Genomic DNA, 26,125 nt, shown 5'->3' with positions numbered 1-26,125 from the left:
TCCAAATAGAGGTCAATTCACGGTCATACACAATCAAAAACAAATCGGGTGGTAGGAGACGGTAGCCTGTCAGTCAAAAATGTGTTCTCTCTGTGTGGAATTATATAGAGCTGCTATTACATACCCTTCTTCGTTTTGTTTTTAAAGGTGAATTGAATTAATCGATGAAATGATTTACACAGGTGATGGCAGTAGGGAAAGTGAAAATGAAGAAGAGCATAATGAAAGTTCCCATGTATTTACAATGTCAGAAATAAAGATAATCCTGATTTTGATTGTGTTTTTTATTTATTTGTAATTGTAATAATATTGTGGAATGATCAGTACTGTAAATACTTTTGAACTGAGATTTTAATGATAAGATTTATATGGTTTAAATGTAAACCTGTGTTTGAAAACCATATTTTATCTATACTAATATTATAAAGAGGAAAGGTTTGTATGTATGTATGTATGTATGTATGTATGTATGTATGGTTTTCACGCATAAACTAGGTACTGGACCGATTTTGATGAAATTTGGCACAGATAATCTTTAGACCCTGAGAAAGAACATAGGCTACCTTTTATTGCGAAATATGTACCACGGGCGAAGCCTGTAAAATTTATTGTTTATCTGTGGTAACAAAATATTGTCTCTGTGCAAACTTGTGTCATGTGTGTACCTTATACTGCAATTAAAGATGTCTGACCGCAACCATACCTGTGTTTTATTAGGTTATGGGCCCAGCAAATTAAAAAATAGTCTTTTTGAGTAAATTAAAAATTTGTGCAGTTACAATGGCAGGAAATTATTCATTGAACGTTCCAAGGTTGAAGGGACGAGATAACTACGATGATTGCCGATTGGGCATTCGCCGTAGAAAACTTCTTAATCCTCGAAGGCATCGACATTAAGAACAGTGCTAACCTAAGTGAACAAGATGATCGGAAGGCTAAAGCAAAGATGGTGATGACTATCGACCCATCGCTCTACGTACACATCAAGAATGAAACTAAAGTGCATAACTTGTGGGCAAAATTAAAGGCGTTATTTGACGATTCCGGATTTACGCGTCGTATCAGCTTACTAAGAACGTTAATTTCTATACGTCTTGAAAACTCGGAATCGATGACTGCGTATGTGACCCAAATAGTGGATACTTCTCAAAAGCTTAAAGGTACCGGTTTCGAAATTAATGATGAGTGGGTCGGTTCGCTTCTATTAGCCGGTTTACCCGATAAGTTCGAGCCCATGATAATGGCCATTGAGCATTCCGGAATGAACATGAGTGCAGATACAATAAAGACTAAGCTGCTAGATATGAGCGCAGGCACCGAAATTAAAACCGAAGGAGCATTCTTTTCAAAAGATTCTCGCCAAAATCAAAATGGCGGGAAACGAACGCACGTGTCAGCATCGAATAGGCAATCGAATAAGCAAGTCAGCCATTTTGACGGAAAGCCGGTGGTAAAAAATATTCGTTGTTACAAATGCAAGCAAGTCGGACATTACAAAAATCAATGTCGTTTCTTCGAAAAGAATAAACAAGTAAATGCATTTAGTGCAATGTTCCTAACGGGAAAATACAGTGACAAAGACTGGTATGTAGACTCGGGTGCTAGTACGCATATGATATCGCAGTCGAGCAAATATATGCTAAAAAATATATCGTATAATACTGAGCCTCGAAGTATAGTGGTGGCTAACAATGAAATCGTGCCAGTTATATGTTCCGGTGACATAGATATTACCACGAAAGTGCGAAATAAGGAGCATAAGGTAAATGTCAACAATGTTTTATGCATACATAACCTCACTACAAACCTTCTATCCGTTAGTAAGATGATAAGTGTTGGCAACAGAGTTATTTTCAAAGAAAATGTGTGCTATATTTATAATCAACGGAATGAATGCATTGGAGAAGCTAACTTAACAAATGGTGTGTATAAGTTGAACATTGTGAAGTCAGATCAACTGTTAGCAGCGACGGCAGTGACTTCTAGTTGGACATGGCACAGACGGCTCGGCCACATTAACAGTAAAGACTTAAATATCATGAGAGATGGAGCAGTAGAAGGCTTATCATTCCAAGATAAGGCAGAAATCAGCAGAGCTAATTGTACTGTGTGCTGCGAGGGAAAGCAAACCAAACTACCTTTCCCTACAAGTTCATCACGGAGTGATAATATTCTGAATATAGTACATGCTGACCTCTGCGGACCTATGGAGAACAAGTCGCTCGGACAGGCCAGATACTTCCTTCTGTTAGTGGATGACTATAGTCGGATGGCTTTTGTGTATTTTTTAAAATGTAAAGATGAGACATTCTCTTATTTCAAGCAGTTTAAGAGCTTAGTAGAAAATCAAAAATCTACAAAAATAAAGATTTTAAGAACAGACAATGGTGGAGAATTTTGTTCAGCACAAATGGAAAATTACTTAAGGCAGACTGGAATTATACACCAGAAGACAAACCCATATACACCTCAACAGAATGGGCTTTGTGAGAGGTATAATAGATCAATTGTTGAAAAAGCTAAATGTCTCTTATTTGATGCTAAATTTGATAAAATATTATGGGCGGAGGCAGTGCAAACTGCAGTATATCTGAAGAATAGATCTCCAGCTGCGGGTCTTCAGCATCATACCCCGTTTGAACTATGGACTGGAAAGAAACCAGATGTCAGCCATGTACGAGTTTATGGCAGTTTAGTTATGACTCACATACCTAAAGAAAGGCGATTGAAGTGGGACAGAAAGTAAAAAAAACTATTTTTAGTTGGATACTCTGAAAACGTCAAAGGGTATAGACTGTATGATCCTGAATCACGCACTGTTTCAGTGGCAAGAGATGTTGTGGTCATGGAACCGGAAAATGACAGTATGACAACACAGGTGATAGTGCAGGAGAGCACTAAGGAACAGCAGGATTCAGTGGGGGATCAACAGTCAGACAAGTCTAGTGATCATGAAGAAGATGTGCACTCACATTATCATGACAAGACTTTTATACCAGATGGATCCAGTTCAGGATCAGAGGATAGTTTCCAGGAGTCAAATTCATTTTCGCCAGATGAGTCAATGATTGCAAATTTACCTTCCAGTAGCATTAAAATTCCAGAGAAACGTGTAAGGAAAAAGCCAGAGTACTATGGTAGGGCTAACTTATGTGCTAATGAAGTGTCAACTGATGAGATCTCTTTGAGTGATGCGATTAATGGTCCAGATAGTGTGCAGTGGCAACAAGCAATCAAAGAGGAGTTGCAATCATTTAGTGATCGAGAAGCTTGGGAACTCGTAGAAAGGCCAGTGAATAAAACAATAGTGAAGTGCAAGTGGGTTTTTAAAATTAAATATGATTGTGAAAACAAAGTGAGATATAGAGCGAGACTTGTGGCGAAGGGTTTTACACAAAAAGAAGGTATGGACTATAAAGAGACCTTTTCACCTGTTCTCAGATATTCTACTTTGAGACTTTTGTTAGCTTTAAGTGTAGATAAGAACCTAGATTTAATACACCTTGATGTACCTACTGCCTTTTTAAATGGTTCATTAGATGAATGTATCTATATGGAAATACCAGCTTGTTCAAATATGCCTAATTGTGAAAATAAAGTACTTAAATTAAAAAGAGCGATATATGGTTTAAAACAGTCAGCCAGAGCTTGGTATAAAAGGGTGGAAGTTTGTTTGTTAGAATTAGGTTACACCAAGTCTCAGTATGAACCTTGTTTGTTTATGATTTGTAATGATAATGTTAGAGTATATATAGCATTGTTTGTAGATGATTTTTTTGTGTTCCATAATAGTAAAGAAATATGTGATAAATTAATAAGTAAATTGACAACAAATTTTAATGTAAAAAATTTAGGCCAGTTGAAGCGTTGTTTGGGTATGAATGTAACTGTTAAAGAAGATTCTATTACTATAGATCAGAAAGATTTTGTAGATGTAATTTTAAAAAGATACAAAATGGAAAATTGTAAAAGTTCAGATACTCCAATGGAAAAGAATTTAAAATTAGATAGATCTAAATCTATTTGTCAAACATACCCATATCAGCAATTACTAGGTGCGCTAATGTATTTATGTGTTTTATCTAGACCTGATATAGCATATGCAGTGAGTTTCCTCAGTCAATATAATAACTGCTACGAAGAGACTCACTGGAAACATTTAAAAAGAGTTTTAAAATATTTAAGTAAAACTAAAGACTATGGATTGAAATTTGTAAAGGGAGAAAGTTCGCTGATTGGCTTTGTAGATGCAGACTGGGCATCTTGTTCTATAGATAGGAAGTCCTATACAGGGTTTATTTTTAAAATGTCTGGATGTGTAATATCCTATGAATGTAGAAAGCAAAAAACTGTTGCATTATCAAGCACGGAGGCGGAATATATGGCCCTCTCTGAGGCATGCAAAGAGGCTGTATATTTAAGAAATTTAATTATTGAGATAGGTGGAGGTGAAATTGTTAATACACCTGTTAATTTATTAAGTGATAACCAAAGTTCACAGAAATTAGCATGTAACCCCTTGTTTCATAGAAGAACTAAACATATAGACGTTCGGCATCATTTCATTAGAGAATGTATTGTTAAAGAGTTGGTTAATATTTCTTATATACCTACATCTGAGATGCCAGCCGATATCTTAACTAAGAGTCTCTGTAGTGAAAAACATTATAAATTTATTAAAATGTTAGGTTTGTCAAGAATTTAGTTGAAATGAAACCTTGATTTTGTTGTTATAATTAATATAAATTTTTGTGTACATTATTTTGTTAAGTGGGGGTGTAAAATTTATTGTTTATCTGTGGTAACAAAATATTGTCTCTGTGCAAACTTGTGTCATGTGTGTACCTTATACTGCAATTAAAGATGTCTGACCGCAACCATACCTGTGTTTTATTAAAGCCGGGGCGGACCGCTAGTACAATATAAATTTTGTGTTATTTTAACCTTCTTTTCTTCCATCATTACACCAGTACTACTTTAAAATTACTTTAAAAGTACTATAAAATTTTCCAAGTAAATTCCAACATTTCCAACAAAGATATATTTGCAATCGTGGGGTTATCCTCGCTATTTACTTACAAGGAATTATCAAAAACAAAATCGTTACTTTCAAATTAACGTTACTTTCAAATCTCTTTTAGCACAAAAAACATAATTTTACTAAATTATGCATGAAGAAAATGCATTTAACCACTCTATATAAATATCATTTTCGGACGCCAACAGCGCGCCCGATGCGCGCCGCGCCGCTTGTATATGTCCCGCGCCTTACAAGTGCAATGTATGATACATAAAGACATTTTAAGTTTGAAAAATCAGATGTTTTGCGCGAAGTGACAGTAGTACCCACCAGAGGCGGCTCGTGACAAAATTTTATGGGTGTTCACTTGAAATAAAACACTGAAAATACATGGTGTAAAGCAGTACATTTATCAAAAAAATTACTTATAAAGGAAATACCTACATACGTCTTTCTTTTTGGTGTGCAAAAATATCTATAACTTAAAGCGACAAGACATTCGTAAATATCTGTTGTTGCTTTCATCACAACCACACAACCACGGTTTTTTTACATATTGTTCAGATTTAAACACACGCGTATATGTTTTCGTTTTTGTCGTACATTTTTGCGTAAGATCAAGTTCAGGCCGTGGCGGTCCCTTAGCTTTACATTCAAGCCGAATTTGTAACGTTTTATCACACTTTTTAATGAACGCCACATTATAATTATTGTTCATTTTAACACTCACAAGTAATACTGATAAGTACAGGCTATTTCAACACGTATTTTATAATTTTAATTAGAAAATTGCATGAATCGCGCGCGTGCATTGAAGTTGACTCGAGAGTCGAGTGTTTGTTTATATTATAGACGTAGCAACTGGCAACGTCGCAATCGCTGTCCTGCCGGGCGGTAAAAACGAACCGGCAACGTTTGCGGGTGCGGCGCACCGAATTTTGCTACTTTTCGATAGAAAATCTTTTGTTTCACGCGCAGGGCTCTGGCAAACCCCTCTCTTTCACTCCTATTGGATTTCGTATTAGGAAATGTACTAAATCTTTTTTCATTGGAGCGCAATCGTGAGCGCACCGCTTCGCGCGTTACATAATACAGTAGGTATTATACAGGTGTATGGGATGATGGAATGATGGATATATTCATTGGTATTAACAGTAGTTTTAAAGATTACGATTGATTTTAAATAGTAATAATTAATGTTAATAATTAAATTAAGGAGTATGATTTTATTATAATTATTTATGGGAGTTCACTGCACCAGCGCTCCTTAGGGCGAGCCGCCTCTGGTACCCACCTCAACGCTTCGCTTATGAGGCGTGCAATAGTTAAAAGGATATAAGGCGGAAAAGCTCACTTGAGTCAAGTTGCAGTTGAAAGCTTGTAAATACAGAATTAGGTACTCATAATTTAGTCAAGCACAATGCCAAGTCTGGGTTATAATAGTGTAGATTTTTTTAATAATTCCCATATCTATGTTAAACTTCCCATATCATACTTCACTCACCAAATAATAGCATCCGACGCCCTATTTCCCTTTACTTTCATCCGTTTCTTTTGCCTTCTGCCCCTAAATTAGCTTCGTCACATTCATTTTGTATTCAATTCTTAAGAAAATATACAGATAAGTATAAGTTTAACGTAATAATAAGGTAAAACGTTAAAAAATAAAATTCCTCCGTCATGAAAGAAATGCTTTTATGCAATTACCTAAATCGAATAGCATAATGTTCCAACAAGATGTTTTAGCGAAAACATTCTCATTTATTAATCCAACACAGTTTACATTTGGCTGATGCTGTGAATTGTACATGAGTTTCTGTGTCGGTGTATTTTTTAAAGAAATTTTTTTTACCTTATACCTGCGAAATATTTTAAATTGAAATTTTTATTTTAGAGTCATACATATGATATTGCAAAAAATGTGAGGCTAGATGTATGTTAGTTACTCTTACACAGAAAAACCACTGAATGAATTTTGATAGTACTAGGCAGTGATGTAGCTCATGTACCAGAATTATACATGAACTATAGAAATACCTGAAATTTTTTCCCACGGGTTCGTCCGCGAGTGAAACCGCGCGGAACAGCTAGTGTGGTATAATTCTAATGTAATCACGTGTGAATCAGTTGAATATAAAAAGGGAACAATTTACTCAGTCATCAGCGAAAGCGTAAAGACTTAATTGCTAAAGCAAGTGTGGATACAGTAATTGGATTAGCATATCAAAGCGATTCGAACTAAGCTCTTTAATTATATCTAATTGAGCTATTGGCGATCACTCTAGATCAGGCCTTTCATTGGTTTAAATTTAGATAGATAAGTTAAGATAAACGTAATTGTGATTAATTATATTGTTATAAGGTTAGAGCGTATTATCACATGTATTATACCAGTGCTATCTAATCCATTGATGAAGCTCTACAGTCTACAATCATCAGAGTTCCACTAACAATCGATATAAACTTAATTTAAGTCCACATAAATAATACACGCATCTAAACATAAAGAGATTTCAAATTTAGCAAAGCCGTTTATCAAGTGTTTAATCGATCGTAAGGAATTCCGTAGTGAAATTCCGAATTACGTGAAAGTATGTTACCTTCTGGCATCATGGCATGTACGTGATTTAACGTTAATTAGCTACGTGTAATCTTTTCCCGTGTCGGCGCTAAGTTCAGTTATTTACAGGGTATTTTATGACATCGATGCTTTGATACAATGAACCCGTTACTGGATAGCTCTTATAAAAGCGTATCTAGAGATTAAACTTTCAAAGAACAAAATAAAATAAATTATATGTATACTGTTTAGTGTATGTATAAGAAATCAAAATCGTTATTCGTGCAAATATAACCATCGCGATGGAAGTGTGCGTATTTCATAAACGTAGTGTACCTATTGATTGATTGATTGATTGATAGATTCAATCAATTAAGCAATCAAACCATAGTCTAAAATATTATGAATGGATTTTATATTCAAAACATACGTAAAAACGTTTACTTTATTAATGACATTAATTTTACAATACTGTAAAAGTCATAAAAATAGTTCAGATAAGATAATATAGATAGATTTGATTTTGAAAAAAGTAATCAGTGAAATCAAGTTAGAGCTGCTCCCGCTCCAGTCTATAATGATCTAAACCACCGGACTGCATGGATAGTAGTATAGTACGCGGAGAATTTCTAGAACAGTTTGAACTTTTAAACTTGTACATTCCAGATGTAGTTCATTAGCACACAGCGCTGGCGCATTCCGCTTCTAATTTTCCACTCCTTTGTGTCTACCGCTGACTTGCCGGAGTTGCAAGCAATTTTAGATACGGACAAATTTGAATGAACTTGGAAGTTGCCGCAATTGCAATGTTTCTATTAATTTGCGATTGGAATGTACTTTCCGGATCTAGTTCTTATGTTGGCAGAACAAAATTTAAAGTTATTTTTTGGACTTAGTAACCACAAAGTTTAGCTAGGAATATATTAAAGTTTTTGAGAGATTTATCGTAATATTGGATTTATTTTATGTTTTTCTTTATTTACATTCATCTATTCAATCTAACAATATACATGCAAAACAACATTCAATACGAAATACATTTCGAGATACGATGACAGCAAGTTATTAAATATTTATTTTGTACAGGTGAACATCAGCAACACATGGGTGCTGCCTGAGGAAGGCTTCCCCGTCTTCTACCGCTACTTCAGGGACCGAATCTCTTGGTACGAGGCTGATGCTGTCTGCCAGTTCCATCATGCTAATCTTGTTACAGGTACGTTTCACGTTCATTAATATTCTTCGATAAAAACAATCAAGAATAACGTTGAAAAAAGTTTCTTCAAAATTTAAAATGAGTGTCATTAGTCACATGTTGAAAATAGTTTTTTAACTATTTATTAAGGACAAAAACGCATTAATTTATCATTAACATTATGAATAAAAGATAAATGCCTTAGCACAAAATACAAGAAAGTATAATTAAATGTATGTCATAGAAAAAGGAGTTTGGGGAAATACCTACTTATCAAAATGGCAACAGAAAGCAAGGAAAAACAAATTGAAAATTGGCTTGAATTCAATATTAAAAATATTTAAATGGTACGTGAGGATAACCGTGATTTCAAGTCAAAATACCGTAAGAAGATGCTATACCAGGAACCATTTAGTAATCCGTGCCTGTACGCTTACAGCCCAACGTTACAAGTCATCGTCCACAAATCACATACCCACTCAGGTTTATTTATGATACACATTTAGATTTATATTTTGTTATAAAAAATAAATACAGATCATGCACAGTGCACGAGTTTGAAAAATGCTCTACACCAGAACGCAAAAACTAATTAGAGAGGTATAATCGTGATTTTATTGTCTCTTAATTTATTCATACGTAAAAGTAAGTTTTTTCTATCACAAAAACAGAAGAAACACAAAAATCTTTTTTGTATAAAATGATATCGAGTTAAAAAATGAAACGAGGGCTTTTGCAGGAAACAGAATTGTTTGCTGTAATGAGCACTTAAAAGCAATTGGGACCATTGTTTTAGAAAAAAATGGGTCAGAGTTTGTGAAAATAGAGCTTCATTTCATGTTGAGGGCTTAGCATTTAATTGGATGAATATTGTAATTTTTATGTCGGCAGTTCCAACTGCAAGTTTAATTTCGCTAAGATACTGTGTATACCTAATAGCACTTTTTATTTCTTGGAATGTAGTGCGTGTGGTAGGATGTCCAATTATATGATATATACTATTAAAATATTTTTTCTTGTTTATTTAATGATGAGCATAACATCTAAAAGTCTTTTTATCTCTAACTAATAATTCATGCAAGAAATCTTTCAAAGCTACATAAGCATTATCATATTAACATAAGAGGATGCTGTATTCAATTACTCAACATCAAAAAGAAACAATATCAAAGAGACCGTATAATACTGAAGTACATTTATTATATTATTAAATAAAAAAATGTATAAATATAAATTTTAGATAACTATCTAAACATTATAAACAAATGCGAGACAACAAATCATACAAACATAATAATATTCGAGAAATATACTATTATCTCAATTATTTATTTTGCTGAAAAATGATGTTGGTTTAAAATTCTAACAAAAATCCAAAAAATAATACAAAACTGCACAATTTATGAATTTCTTTCAAAAAACAAAACGACTTATCTTCTAGAAACTCGTAACACAGTTATGGTAGGATTTTACTTACACGTATATATATTTTAGTATTGGGAGCAGTCGTTAGGGGTAATCGAGGGCAGGCCAGTCCAGACCCCATTACCTTGATGTCACTCGACTCCACTCGAGATAGCAGCCAGAAATAAATGTACCGCTCGATACCATCTTTAATACTTACGTTGATGTTATATTCCAGTTTCGGTTTTACGATTTCTAGAGTAATGGAAATTGTGTGTCGTTACATAATTTTGTATCTTTATAGAAAAAAATGTTATAAATACAAATTATCTATTTAGTGAATCTTATTAAGAAACAATAATGGTTCTTTATGTATTTGTAATAGTTGCTAGAATATACTGATAACTGCTGATTGGAATCTTATAAATCAACTTAGACGTATAAAAGTAAATATAGTATAATATTGTGTTTAACGTTTAGGAACTTTTACGGATTTTTATCAAGGTGGTTCTATGATATGTAATTGATGTTTTTATGACGAGAAAAATCTGTTATTTATTAATATTTCATATGCAAATATTAATATTCGCTAGCGTCACTTTAAAACGTTTTGTTGATTTGTGCTCTCATTTCTCCGACTAGTTGATGTGGTGAAATAGCTAAACTCCTGTGCTAAACTCCAACAGATTCACGTCGAACGACGGTCGCAAGCGTCGCTGTGTTGTACTGGCAGACAGACAGCGTTGAAATATTGCTACACTGGAATGACATTTAGATTTACGGATCAAATTTTAAACTGGTGTTTTAAACCTTGCCTGCTTAACATCGATCAACAAATTCTGCAAATAGACCAAATGTATGAAAACCATAAAGTATCAATTGATTTGTTAATGGCATGATTGGAAAGATCTGTTTCAATATTTTCTTAAATATTGACAGGATTAATTGGACAGGACTTACTTTGTTTTAGATCTACTTGGATTTGCGAAATAGCACAATCTTAAAAGCACCATTTAAAACCATCATCTATCCACGACCAGTCATTGTAGGTATTTTTGTATAGAAAAGGGATAATTATTATGCTATCGCGAATAGTGTAGCTAACGAATACAATAAATATTAAATATTTAACTTCTGCATACAAAGTAAACCATTTACATACTAACACGTGTCAGTTTGAGCTCGGTAATTGGTGTTAAACTGAATAAATAACAGCTAACGTGCAAACTTTGTGCATTAGGCAAAGTGCAATTAGTACCACTGTACTTTAAATTCACCAACGTAGCCATTTACTTTATTCAAATAGACAAAACAACAGAGTCTTCTTAAAAATTTTGTTTCACGCTTTGATGAAACGTTGTTGTATATATCATTGTTTCTTATACGAAGAATATTATGTCAGGGAATTTTAACAAGAATAACAGATTTTTTTACTCAAGGTATTTATATGAATATGAAAATAAAGCCTTGGATTCAAATAATATCAATCATGAATCTGGTTCTTGGAGAAAATTATCTATATTTCATTGAAGTATTTAAGAGGTCATTACATAATACAAGTAGCAGTGACAGAAGGGATTTATAAAGACACCACGCCGTCATAACAATGATAGAGGTCGGTCCTCAATAAAAACTGATATAGGTAAGATATTCAACCCTTCTTACCTTCGTACCTTCATCACTTTATCAATTTCATAAATTATAATAAACGCTTTTCGTTGCCCTTACGATAACAAAATCATATTTGATGTAAGTACCTATCCATTTAAATAAGAAACTCAATTTCTACATTCTGAAAATAAATTCATGCATTTCTTTTAAAGATATTTTCAGCATAGAATATTAACTTTATCGAAAAATAACAGGACAAAATCGTGATGTTTGTAAATATGATTTAAACATCAGTTTTAGTTTACAGTTAAGCCATTATTCAGTAATAGGTATATTGATTATATGAAAGTGTTCTTCTCATTTTATATAACAAGAGCACTCAATAAAGTTCCTATATACTTATTTTACTAAACACTCAACTTCCATTTATTAAAACAATGAATATTTCGTCCCCGAAACAAATATCAGTGCGGGGATCCTTGACGAGTTCAATTCCATCTCATTCCGTTGTTTTGTTGCTCCTTCAAACATCTTGTTAGGCAAATCCTTTGCAACATAACGCTGTCTTGTAAATGAAAACTTAAATTGGTTCCGAAATTCCAACGGAAGATTTATTAGGAGATTTGAATTCTGTTTTATATTTGTTGTATTTTAGATGTAATGAGATGCTTTTGTTTTAATTATTATTTTTATTCAGGAAGTATAACTTTCGAATGTGGAAGTCTATTTATGATTGTTACTCATACTCCTAATACTTTGTAATGAAAAAAACGGACTAAATATTAAAAAATATTTTAGCGTATGTAATAATGTAACCAGTCGTCTTCAAGTACGTATTTTCTCCACGTGTCGCATAGATACATTTTTTTGATCCTTCATTCCTTTTTTATACGGATAAGTGAAATGGTTAAAAATATATAATACACATTCTATTTTGACATACTTTGTATGACTACGATTTGTGAATGTTATCATGAAACCTTTAGCAACAACAAGTAACTAAATATTTCAATATATTTTTACACATTTAATACATTTTATGACTAAATTTTTACTAAACAACAGAAGCAAACTATCGGGTTTAACAGGCTATGAATAAGAGGATCCTTGTTTAACAAGCCAAGTATATTTGTATAGGATAAAATGATGTTTTTGTTTGTGACACGAAAATGGAGATTCGTCTGTAAACCAAAACAGGATTATGTGATGTATTCAAAGGGAATATTATTAGAAGAATATTAACTCTTTTGGTTATAATAATAAAATACGAAATAAATAAGTATCGTGATAAGAGAAACTCAATCTTTCAAAGAATTGAGGTGGTGTAAAATATTTTGTTAATTTATAATTATTAAACAAATAAATTAAATGTTATAGGCAAAATGTTAAAAGTTTAATTTTGTGTAGATAGTGCGAGTTTTTAAAGAAAATTGTCATTGTAAAACATAGAAGCATTCTTGATTTGTGTTTCATTATAACATTTTTCTGATTGTAAAGATAATATTGCAAGAAAAACTGGATCGAGCAGATTGCGAAAGTTCCGTGTCGTACCAGATGTATTAAATTAAACGCGACGGCTTCGAGTGACATTTGACCCTTAACCGTTTATCGTGAAAGTAAATCATTGACGTGGAGATTTCAGGCCCATTGTGAAATCAAAGAGCTTCTAGAGACATCATTCCGTTTTTTATTTATGGCATCGTGAAATACTTGTGTAAGTCGTGATAAAATGTTGGTGATCTTGAGAAATATTTTCCTTTTGCTTTCTTTATTATGCTTCTATCGATAAAAAATTAAGCCTAATTTATACAACAATTTATAATTATTATTCTTCATGCATAGTTGGATGTATTTGGTACTTATAAATTATAATAAATAAATAACTAAGATAACATCTAAAGTCTCTCTTTCTGTGCATTTTATATTTACGTGCAAGTAATAAATGTTGTACAATTTATTTGTACAGTTTAGATGTAGTTTCGCTCTTATCGTTTATTTCACCTCTGTTTAACACGTCAGAAGTTTGCACTTTGACTTCCTGATGTGATTAGAATCTAGAATCCAGGTCAATATTTCTACAGTAACGGCTTTGAGTAAAAAGAATTTAAGTGTACATAAACGATTAGGTACTCATCCAATTAAGTCTTTCAAATATACGTCATATTTACCATTGTTCTCTTAAATCTTTATGTATTGGCACCAAAGTAAAAGAATTTTCCAAGTTTGGTCCCGCTTATTCTTGTCACGATTGAGTTTCGTGAACTCCGCTTAGAGCCTAAAACTTGCTCGAAAAACTTTCCAAGCTTCGCCAGAACACTTCGTATATTAAGGATATACTTATTAAGCAAATTGAGTTTAATTTGTTGCCTGCGGTAAATTAATTCTTGCTAATGGCTAAAAGCTTTTATTATGATTACAAAGATAAGATCTAAAGATAAAAGGTTGTTTATATCAGCTACGATGCCTTTATTGACCTACTTAAATTTATGGGCATATCGTTGAAAACGAAATACGTCAATTTATTATTGTAATATCGTAATTAATTTTGAAACACAGGTAGGCCGTAATGACCACTGCTTTAAAGAGATAATATAACAAAATTTGCACATGGATGTACTGTTTATGTAACATGAGTATTTAGTGTTATAAAATCTATTTAACTCGAAATATATCTCCCATAAATAAATTTAATATAATGTTCGCTTCAGAAATGCCATTGCCGTTGCAAAAGTTATAACAAGGTTCTGTTAAAGTATAATAACTACATAATTACAATTTGTACATAAGTACATTGGAGACTGATTTTCCTTTGGATTGCGAATTGCAACTATTATCTCTTCGCTAGCAAAATTCAATTAATTTGATGATTCGAAATGCAGATTTAAATGTGTTCATTACCGTATGCGTTTAAGCAATCAGTTAATAAGCTGAATTACTAACAATAGTCAATGCTGATTTCTGGCTCATTAATTCAAATTGTTTTAAGTAATATCTATATGGACTTATTAACTTAGTAGTTGGGACTTACTAACTGGACTCCAGAATCTAGTCTGGTTCTTAGACATTTATTATATTCCGACTTCCTCAGCTTTAGAATGCACAAAGTAAGCAAGAACAATAGTGTTGATTGCAGGTGTCTCAAAACGCTTGTTACTGAGGGTAAAAGACTCGCAAAGTGTCGTTGGCCAGAGGCACGTACGAGTGCAGTCTTCTGATAAAGATACGGCCAGCTGTGGATGTGATGCAGCTGGTTGCATGTGTGAGTGTAGACTGAAACTTTTGAATCAGGACAGATGAAGCTTGTTAACAGGTCAACTTTTGTGAGTGGGCTATTCATAATTGGAAGCGGTATTTCTGTTACCTTTTTTAAGGCATTTTAATCATTTCGCTTTTGTCTCAAAACTGAGTAGGTATTCCTACTAGTATAGGTAGTATTATTCTCTATCTGTATCTGTAGAATTCACAGAGAAATCTTCGCATCAGCTGGAGAAAAGTAAAAATACAGATTTTAAAAATATATTCTAAATCTATCTTTCTAATCTAAATATCAATATTTGAAGGTCTTAAATGAATTAGCAGTTATGTAAGAACTCAAGATGTTGCTATACCCTATCTAAAATTTGGGATGATTCATCAAAACTATTATAGCGGTATACTAAAGACCTTGTTAGTAGTTTATAGGGATACAACCAGAGACTGATCCATAAATACGAGAACGTACCTAATCATCGATAATGTAACCTGTATACGGTTTTCTCATGGAATACCTACTTATCCGATCAAATCTCCAGGGAGCCCTATTCTATATTTCGTTCGTTCACGATAAGTGAGCCCAATAACGAACTTTATTATTGAAGCGTCTCGAGTCCTAACAAACGAAACTTGATGAATCGAATTATCTGCTCCCCGAACAACCTTCATTAAATATTAAACAATGAAAGTAAATCTTCCAGAATACGTTCATGGATCCATTCTATGATAAAGAGGAATGGATATAAAACTTTCTGAATATCTATTATGTTCACGAAGTTTAATATAATCTTAATTAGCTCCCCTGAGAATTTTTTACGTACGAAATTTTTAGTGAAATTAAATTTCTTATTTTTTAACGCTCTCATTATTTTATACAATATTAAATGTTTAATAATGAAGTAGAAGTGACTTGGACAATTTGTAAATTATGTTTAAATTCGTGTTCATTTTAATATTCTATATTACTTTCATTACAAATTTTATTGTAATTGTTATATAGTTTTGCAGATACAAGAATTAACAATTAAAGTTAATTTCAAAAATTTGTGATTTTATGTGATAGAAACTAAATTAATGATCTTTTCTTCAAGTGGTAGTGTAAGGAAAGTTGATAATAAATGACCGTGATCCCATCTCGGCGTTCCTTTATATAAAGTTTTGCACCCAGCAACTTTGAATCGCATCCCATTTATTATTTAAATCCATCCGGACCCAAACTTCTAATCCGTTTATGTAAATCGATAAGGTAAAATTACATAAATCTAAAGTACTTGTATAACTTTGTTGTCGGTGTTAATGAGTTATCGCTAAATACGCAACTTAATAAATTTATGTTTACAAATTTTGTAATAATATACTGCACGTAAAATATAACATTATATAATTATGCAAAACAAACAGGTTTTGTGATTTTCATTAATGTGTTAATTAATTGATGATGAAATATTGTGTTCTAAAGTAAAAAAAAAGTAAATGAATATTAAAGAATATATATGTTATGATTTGATAAAATGTTTATAAATTACTAGTGGTCCGCCCCGGCTTCGCCCGTGGTACATATTTCAGAATAAAAGGTAGCCTATGTCCTTTCTCGGGTATCAAAATATCTCCATACCAAATTTCATTCAAATTGGTTCAGTAGTTTAGGCGTGATTGAGTAACAGACAGACAGACAGAGTTACTTTCGCATTTATAATATTAGTATGGATTATACTATACAGATTACAGTAGGCTCAAATATAATAGGGCCTAGTCTAGTACAAAAATAGTATTTAAAAAGAGTGCCACAGAAAATGCAAAATGAAACAAGAGCAATTAGGCTTAAAAGCGCCTGAAAACGTTATTTTTAAAGCTAGTTTTTATGAAAAGCTACCACGCGTTATTATGTGTAAAATACGCTTCTTTGGAAATGTAAAGCCCATATTACTTTTCACTATATTTCAATTGAAAGCCAATTTTATATAGAACTAGCGGTCCGCCCCGGCTTCGCCCGTGGTACATAATAATTACGTTTTCTCTACATAAGAACCATCCTCGTACTTCAAGGAATATAATAAAAAAAGAATTATCGAAATCGGTTCAGCCGTTGTCGAGTTATGCGCTTACCAACACATTTTGCGATTCATTTTTATATATAAGAAGATAAAGAGATGATGAATATGAAAACCTTTTATTAATATTCTTTAGTAAATGAATTCATCCCGTTCGTTGCAGTAGGTACGTAAATATCACCTTCCGGTTCACAAATGGACTGTAGGGCTTCCATTAGTTTCACTAATTCATTTTGTATAAGGCTTAGAATATCTTATGTATAATTTTTATAGTCCTTAATGAATCTATGGCCCCGTTCTTCAAAAAATTAGACCAAGGTTACTTTCAATAGAACTGGTTTTGAACCATCATCGTGGTAATACAAACAAGGGTCGAAAAGCCTGTTTATCCTTAAAATATATTTGAACACTTATTTTACGCCTTTACCCAAAATATTGTTAAAATTGCGAACCTTAATAGCAAATAAAAGTTTACAATTACTATTTCTTAATATAAAAAGTACATTTTTATTTAAAAGTGGCTTATAATATAGCTGAAACCAATCATACGTTTACGTATGCATGAACAAACAGGGATGCTCTATTTCGTTTTTTAGCACACGAGACGAGGTGTGGTTTTATTACCCTCATATATGTACATGTACCGTATACGCTCAACTACCGAATAGAGTGGGTGTGCCTATTGATTATTTTGAATTAAACACCATATTTGCATAAATAATTTCATGGTTATTAAATTTATTGACACACGAAACATGATAATAATAATTATTCTACGTTGAACTAAAAATATATTCCAGTAAATTATTTTGATAGTATTATAGGTTTCACGATTTAAACGAAGGTGTCATATATTATAGGCACTTATATGTACTGTTGGTTGCATTTTATTTGAGTTTCGCGCTCGGCTTATTCGAAAAGTGTAGCACTCATAGCAGTTTGAATTCTCTTCGCACTTTAAAAGCTCTTAGATATCGTACTCTCAATCGCAGGTTTAAGAGCTTCTTTATTTAATGAAATGGCGTATCTATTATTCAAGCTATTTTGTAGAATTGAATATGATATTCTTTGTAACTAAGTCCATTGTTCTTATACAAATAAAGTACATTATTTTCGTTTTAATGTAACTAATGGTGCTAAAATGAGGTCTAATAACTTTTGTAAGAATATAAATTTGTAAGTCCTCGATTAAACGAGCACCATGACTTAATGGAGTCATTATTCATCGTCTAAGACGCAGGGTGGAGCCAGCCATCAGACTTATTACAGTTCATTAATTTCAAGGTACGAATCGGGCCCTACCTTAATGGTGCGTCATTATTTTAAAGATCAATTAAAGTAAGATGGAAAACGTCTGTAGAACGAAGTTATAAGGTACTGAGCATAAGGAGAGAGATTAATTGCTGCGGGTACATCCAGTTTTCAAACATTCAGAAATGTTATATTTTACTCATGACGCAACATCATTACTCTTGTTAAAATACAATATATTGTAACATATGTTTTGTAAGGTCATACCTAAGTACATTGGTAAAGGAATATTTCTAAAATAGACCGGACTCTCAGTGGAGTTTCGTTTGCAAAAATCGCGGACCTAAATCTGACTTCTGATATATATTGTATAGATCCCAGACATCCTATAGACAGATGTTGCCAACCAGTTTTGTGGTCCCCCTGCCCGCACCCCGGTAATTAAATATGGCATACAAAGAAAAAAATAAAAATTTCCAAAACATGCCGTGTGGGGTATCAAATGAAAGAGCTTATTGAGTAGATCACGAATATATAGCATACTATATACATTTCTTACACTTTCTCTAAGATTTCTTAGAAAATTTACGAAAATGGTCCATTTTTGAGTTAACTTTAAACCACTATAGATTGAAAACTCATGAATATATTTTTTAAATTATTATTTTAAATAATTAACAATAGTCCATTGTTTACGATTCAATATTTCGTACAGTGAAATAGTTGCATGGGGGAGTGGGGGGAGCATTCAAAGATGGCGAGTATATTTTCAAGTTCATATAGTATATAGTTATTTTCATCAAATCCACCACATAGCTCACTTATATTATATTACGAACTATTGAATCATAAACAATGGACTATTGTTAATTATTTAAAATAATAATTTAAAAAATATATTCATGAGTTTTCAATCTATAGTGGTTTAAAGTTAGCTCAAAAATGGACCATTTTCGTAAATTTTCTAAAAAATCTTAGAGAAAGTGTAAGAAATGTATATAGTATGCTATATATTCGTGATCTACTCAATAAGTTCTTTCATTTGATACCCCACACGGCATGTTTGGGAAATTTTTATTTTTTTCTTTGTATGCCATATTTAATTACCGGGGTGCGGGCAGGGGGACCACAAAACTGGTTGGCAACATCTGTCTATAGGATGTCTGGGACCTATACAATATATATCAGAAGTCAGATTTAGGTCCGCTTTTTTTGCAAACGAACATCTCCTTGGAGCCTGCTCTAAAATTACATTTGTGCGTTTTATTGTGAAACAAGTGTTGCTAGAGAAAAATAATAAATTATATAATGTAATCTAAAATATAGATAACATCTTGGCATACAGCTTATCATATATTGGACACATACACTATAATTAAAATGATAAACAGACCACTTTCTACATGTGAATACCTAAGGGATCATGCGGACTACCGATAGTTTGTCAATCAATAAAACTCTTGTGGGTGACAAAATAATATGAAAATGTTTTCGAATGACTGTCTAGATATTTATTTTATAAAAAAATGAAATTCTAAGTTATTTTTTTGTTTGAACTATTTATGTTTATGAGATACCACTGCAAGTAATTTTTTATTAAAACCTTGGCTTAGCTATGACGTGTTTGACATATAACAATATTATTTAAGGCACACCCTAAAGGGTAAACGCATACCCGAGGGGTGACCATGTGCATAATAAAATCGATCGTTTAGCCTGGAACGTATAAATAAAATCAGTGTAACCTAGTTCCTGTTGGAGAGAAAAGGCTCGCATTCTTATACGCGAGGCCAGAGCCCGATTTATATATAGTCTACATTTTTGAAGTAAAACTTCTTTAGGCGCGACTAGGGAGTAACTCAGATTTTTTTTCTGACGGAAGTAACGCTGACTATAGTCTGTGTAGTTTCCGCCATTTAAAAAGAATAGTTCTGATTGGTTGTAAGTATATGTCATATACTACACGCTTCTTGACTTATACGCCAGCTAGTGGCAAATATCATAATCAATTAGGATTATTTATTTTCAAATTTTCAAACGGATCAATTGTGAATAGCAAAGTGAATGAAAAATTCAACAGTTTTAAAAACATTATTTTAAATTGCAAAATTTTTTGAAAATCTCTAAATATACTTGTTTATTTATTACTTTTAAAATAAGTAAATTAAAAATAAAAATAAACATGTTGCGGATTATAATCAATCTATTTTAAATATTGCTGAAGACAAAGTAGTATCCATAGCAACAGATATGTATATAGGTTGTCATTCAGTTGAACAAGAAGCATATGTACGCCAACAATTTCATAAAATGTCAGTTATTGATACAGGAGGATCGCCTTATGAAATCATATTAGTTCTTAACAAATTTTACATTATTACAACCAATATTGATGTATCTGATGGCTTAGCCAACGGTTGTGTTGGAAAGTTAGTGTATATTGAACGTGATGACAGTGATAACATCATACGCTTATGGCTTGAGTTTCCTGGTAAGATAGGAGAGAAAATTAGGAAAAAAGCTGCCCATCATATTCAAACTCTAAACATTAGTAGAACAGCAGTCCCAATTTTATGAAGATCGTCATCTGTACCAATGAATAGAAATAAGACAATATTTGCAAAGAGAAATCACTTTCCATTAGTATCTGCTTGTGCGCTTACAATACATAAGTCTCAAGGTGGTACTTTTGATCAAATCGTTTATGAATACAATAAAAGTCACAGTCAGCAGCTGTTATATGTAGCATTATCACGAGTAACTGATATAAATGGATTGTTCATTGTCTCAAACACCGATGACAACAAATTTTATCATGGAAGAAAGCGTCCAGGGGGAATAGTTGATTTACAGTGTGAATTTGAAAGACTTTCAAATTCTCGCCTAATAACACAACAGGAAGAATTATATAACCTTGTAAATGAGAGTAACATTACACTATTTTCCTTCAACTGCCAAAGTTTACGTGCTCATGTTTCTGATCTGAATGATAAAGTATTAAAAAGGTCCACATTGCTGTTATTTTCCGAAACTTGGATGAAAAATGACGAACAAATTCTTATTGAAAATTTTTATTGCGTTACCCAATACAAACGACCCAACTCAACTGCTGGTGGAGTAGCTGTATATCATTCATCTACAGATACACTGAACAATGTAACACCAATTCAAAATATTTCACAAACGATATTATCACAAATTTCCGATGAGGTTTCACAAATTGGTGACATCGCCTTGGTTCGATGTGTTAATACGAATGACCAACCTGTGATTATCGTTGTTATTTATATTTCTACAAATACTAGCCTGACAAATATCATAAAGGACATCGGCCACTGCCCATACCTACATACCAAGACCTGACTATGAAATGTCGCGACCATGATTAATATAGGGCTTAAATGGTTCGCCTAACCACCCTTAGCAATCCCACATTGCAAATATATTATTTGAAAGTGGTGGAGCTTAGAATTTTTACATAATTTGCCATTTTTGAGGTTATGGCTACGTATATAATGAATATGGTTTAGAGTTATACCTACAGCCGTAACTAAATTCTAAGGGTGGACGACGTAGCCTATGTTTTTTATTTGATTGATATAAGTATAAGCCAATACAACACAAATAATAAACAAAATCATGTTTTTCAGCTACGCGTCAGTCATGTCATGTGTCATCTAAGCTAACCTTTGTGACTAGTGTCCATCTAGTGTCTATTATGCCGGTAAAAAATACGTTCCGTTTTACATATTTTAGGTATATTATTAAATGTATTTATGGCAAAAAATATTTTTTAAATCTATAAATTATATCTTTCTTACTGTTTTTGCTATTAAATATGATAGGTGAAATAAAACAAAGAAATATATATTATTATTCTAGTATTTTTTTAAACGTAATCGCTAATTAACTCCCGCTGCGCTGTGAAAACGAAACGCATACTACACATATACTACAGGTAAAAATGAAAGACGTTTGGATGCGTTCAAACAATGTTATGAATTTGAGTTTATTTATTAATAATACATAACATTTTCCCGGCCCGAAAAAAATAAGTTAGACCCCGTTAGTAAAAGCACGCATAAATTACTATTTTTTGATCCACCGATGATTAATGTTCGCATTCAGGTCATATGTGGCCATCCTCCTTTATTCATCAGCAATTACTTCACTTCACAATTGAAGGTTCTCGACTTTTAAATAGTTATCATGAATTACCGATGATTCTAACTGGAGATTTTAATGTTAATTTTCGCTCTCAGGAATCTCAGCCGTTAATTGATTTTTTAGAAGAAAAATTTGATTTATCTATGAATACTTCTCGACTTCATTCAACAACGCGTTTCGGTACAACGATAGATGCTGTATTTTCAAGAAAAGTAGCAAATTTAGAGAGTAAAATTTATGTTTCACATTATAGTTACCACAAACCTATAATTTCGTACGTAAGAAATTATTATGACATTCAATTACCTGTTTCGAATGAATAATATTAATATAACATTTAAATAATCTTTGTAAAGCACATGAATAATAAATATAATTAAATTATAATATAATATTTATTTATTTAAGTTAATATTTAATCATTTCAGTGATATATGTCGTCAACGCCAAAGAAGTTTTACTTCAATCGCGCGTAAAGGTTACACGCACACACTTTTTTTTTTTTAACAAATACATTGCTAGACAACGTCAAATTGCGTTGCAAAATATCTACAACGGGTACGTTTTTGTTTCAACACAAAGCAAGGACACATTTTGGTATGGGTTCCTTAAGATTTCATTTCAGATAAGCCGTTGATAGCTATATAGTTAGATCCGTAGATACAAAGACCAGAGAAAATTCGTCCATAAATCCTGAACGGTGACCCACATGTAGTGTAGCCAGGTTAGGCGTGTTTTATTAGCGAGTCATCCATCACGCGCGGTACGCTCTGTTTGCTAAGTAAAGTAATAAAATAAAACATTCGTATAATGCGACGCCGGAATAACATTACCTTTACGCGTAATAGATTAGCTTTTATTGCAAGCAGTCGCAGTGGTGCGTTAAAGAAGAATTTGCGTAAAATTGCGGCCTTGGCAAGTGATCGCTGTTTCTCGTTGAATACGTAGGAAAGTAACTATAAGACAGTGCGCGCACGAGCAACTTTGTCTCCGCAACTATTTTGTCTTCGCAACTATTTTGTCTCTCCCACCTATGGGCTAGTATGAAAGTGCGCGCACGTAGCGACGCAACTCCCCATACAAATTGATGGGAGAGACAAAATAGTTGCGGAGACAAAGTTGCTCGTGCGCGCTAGCTCTTAATGTGTGCATCAATTACAATGTGGGCTTGACAATATTCTAGAAATTGTTGTGATTTATAAAAATATGTTACTCTATATTATAAGATTAACCAAATGTGCAATTCGCCCGTGGTACATATGAAAAATAGATGTTGGCCGATTCTCAGACTTACCCGATATGCACAGAAAATTTCATGAGAATCGGTCCACCCGTTTCGGAGGAGTATGCAGACTAACATTGTGACACGAGAATTTTATATATAAAAAGACAAGAAGAAGATGATGTCATAAATCAGAACGATTAAAATAAATTCTCCTCGCAAACAATCGTGATTAAAATATATGCAAAAAAGTGCAATTAATTAAAATTTTCCAGGATTGGAGTTTTATTACGGAAATTTAATAAAAGCTGCATATTTATGTGAATTGCGTCGACACGAATTATCAATACCTATGAAGCACGTACCTATGACTGGAAATACGTATGCTTTACCAATATTAAAATGTTTGAAAAATTAAAACCTTCCGATGGATTCATTAATGGACCGATTGCTTTTATGTAAAATCGTTGGAATAAAAATGAGATCGTGGTATGGTTTAAAATGATGGATGATTAAGGGCACAGCATACGTTCTAATTAAAATTACACAGCAAGCTTTTATTCATGCTATACCTACTGATTTCAATAAATGATTAAATGAAATTGCTGTTTTATCTAAATAATTTATATTACATATTATATGGGATATTCTTATGTGCTACCTATTAAAGAGATTTGATTTATGCTCATATTTATCTAATGAAATATTGAATCAAGTAGTTAAGGGTGTTATGTGTATATAGCCGCTAAATTACTTAAATACAATTTATAAATTAAGTGGTGAGCCATGCGGTAGGATAATAATACATAAATGTATTAAATCTCTTTAAATTTTAACATTGTGGTAGGATATATATTACAAGTTTTAGGTAATTTATTTTTATCAGTGTGAACAACCACAAAATCTGCAGTTAACAATTTTTTATAATATTTAAAATGAAATAGGTAATAAAATAAAATAAGAAAAAAATATTTAAAGCCGCAAGCCGTTTACGCGATGTTCATTGGTACGTAATAAGTGCTTGTTAACCGGCTAGCGCACGCCGAGCCGTCACTTGACACCGGACAGGGCATGCAAACAACATGCCCCTTAATTGCTGACATGCGTACACAAACCGAATCTATTCTATATCTTTGTGACAAACGCTGTTTTCAAATGCCCTTTATCTGCCTAATGAAGCAAAAGCACAGAATTTAAGGCGAAGCTGCCAAATTGAAACGTGTACAGAGCATAAAAATTGCTATATTGCGTCTACGTAACATCATGATCCTCATTTTCCTATTACTCTCGTATGTTTTGTATATGAATAAGGTCGATTCATTTATTTAATAAGATAGTATAAGCGTAAATAGATGTAAAATATAAGATAATATGTATACGATGGCAAGAATTATTCCGCCCGAACTCATTTGCATTGCTTATAGGGTGGTGTGTTGTTTTAGATTAAACAAACTAATATACTTAACTAATAATGTAAAAGGAAGATAAGGGGGATGGCTTGGACTTATCGCAAATTGGGTTACATGTTGTTAATCTTCTATTATCCAGTTTACAACATTGTTTATTTTTCATTAATATCTCGTTAATAACTTGTCGCAAGTATCTCTAAACTATAAAGGTAGGTACATGGTTCGGTATTCACAAAGTAATAAAAAATTATATGAATATAGCTACAGTAACGGTTTGAAAAAGAACTGAACCAAAGAATTGTCAAACAAAAATATACTTTTTTAGAAACCAAACCTGGCGGCTGTGTATCATTATTCATTGAAGTGAATATAGTGTGTGTGGAATATTCGATATTGAGAGGGTAAAGAATAGTATTATTTTGAAATATAATTTTACGTTCAAGCGGTGGGTTGCGGGCAAAAGCCGCACAACTTTTAAACCCTCTAGTTAGCGACGACTAGCGTATAGTGTCATTGGAAGTTGACTTTTTGTTCGCAAAAGTTATACGTGCATTTGTACCAACGCTACGTCTCTTCGTTTATTCCATGTGAATGGATTTACACATGCAATCGACATATCTAATACTAACGATTAATTAACATCAAAATTGGTACGACACAGAAGCCATTTATATTACTCATAACTTCCAAAGTAACATACATTACATTAATATTATGCTATAATAAAAGCTTTTCCAACGTCTCTGTCGCGATAAACGTCAGCTACATTCACTTGTCGAAATATTATTCCGTGAACATATAGTATTCTTTTGTTTTTGAACATACAAATATTTAAATGTTTCAATAAATTAAAAATACTTAAACCATACATTAAAATCACAGAATTTTGTTAATTACAATTTCATTTCGATTTTTATTTCAAATATATTTCAAAAACACTTAAATTTCCACTCAAGAATGATTTAAAAATAATAATGAGTCAC

At 32.6% G+C, this 26,125-nt stretch overlaps 1 protein-coding gene and 1 long non-coding RNA gene across 2 annotated transcripts in view; one reads left to right on the top strand and one right to left on the bottom strand.

Annotated features, from left to right (window-relative positions):
• Positions 1 to 23,651, bottom strand: part of LOC149490293 (uncharacterized) — an 84,828-nt gene extending 61,177 nt beyond the window's left edge. The window contains exon 1 of the long non-coding RNA XR_016316547.1: positions 23,469 to 23,651. This is a non-coding gene — a long non-coding RNA (uncharacterized LOC149490293). The remainder of the gene's footprint in view (positions 1 to 23,468) is intronic.
• LOC149490292 (uncharacterized) overlaps positions 1 to 26,125 on the top strand; it is a 42,105-nt gene that overhangs the window by 7,114 nt on the left and 8,866 nt on the right. Inside the window, exon 2 of the mRNA XM_089702791.1 lies at positions 8,667 to 8,796. Coding sequence (XP_089558917.1) covers positions 8,667 to 8,796 — 130 coding nt within the window. The remainder of the gene's footprint in view (positions 1 to 8,666; positions 8,797 to 26,125) is intronic.

Source organism: Colias philodice, chromosome 2, assembly GCF_061535455.1.
Source record: "Colias philodice isolate Cphi_HAF_F1 chromosome 2, ilColPhil1 Martin Lab GWU primary, whole genome shotgun sequence".
NCBI classification, from domain to species: domain Eukaryota; kingdom Metazoa; phylum Arthropoda; class Insecta; order Lepidoptera; family Pieridae; genus Colias; species Colias philodice.
The sequence above is the reverse complement of the archived record's forward strand: the minus strand, read 5'-3'. Positions and strand labels throughout refer to the sequence as shown.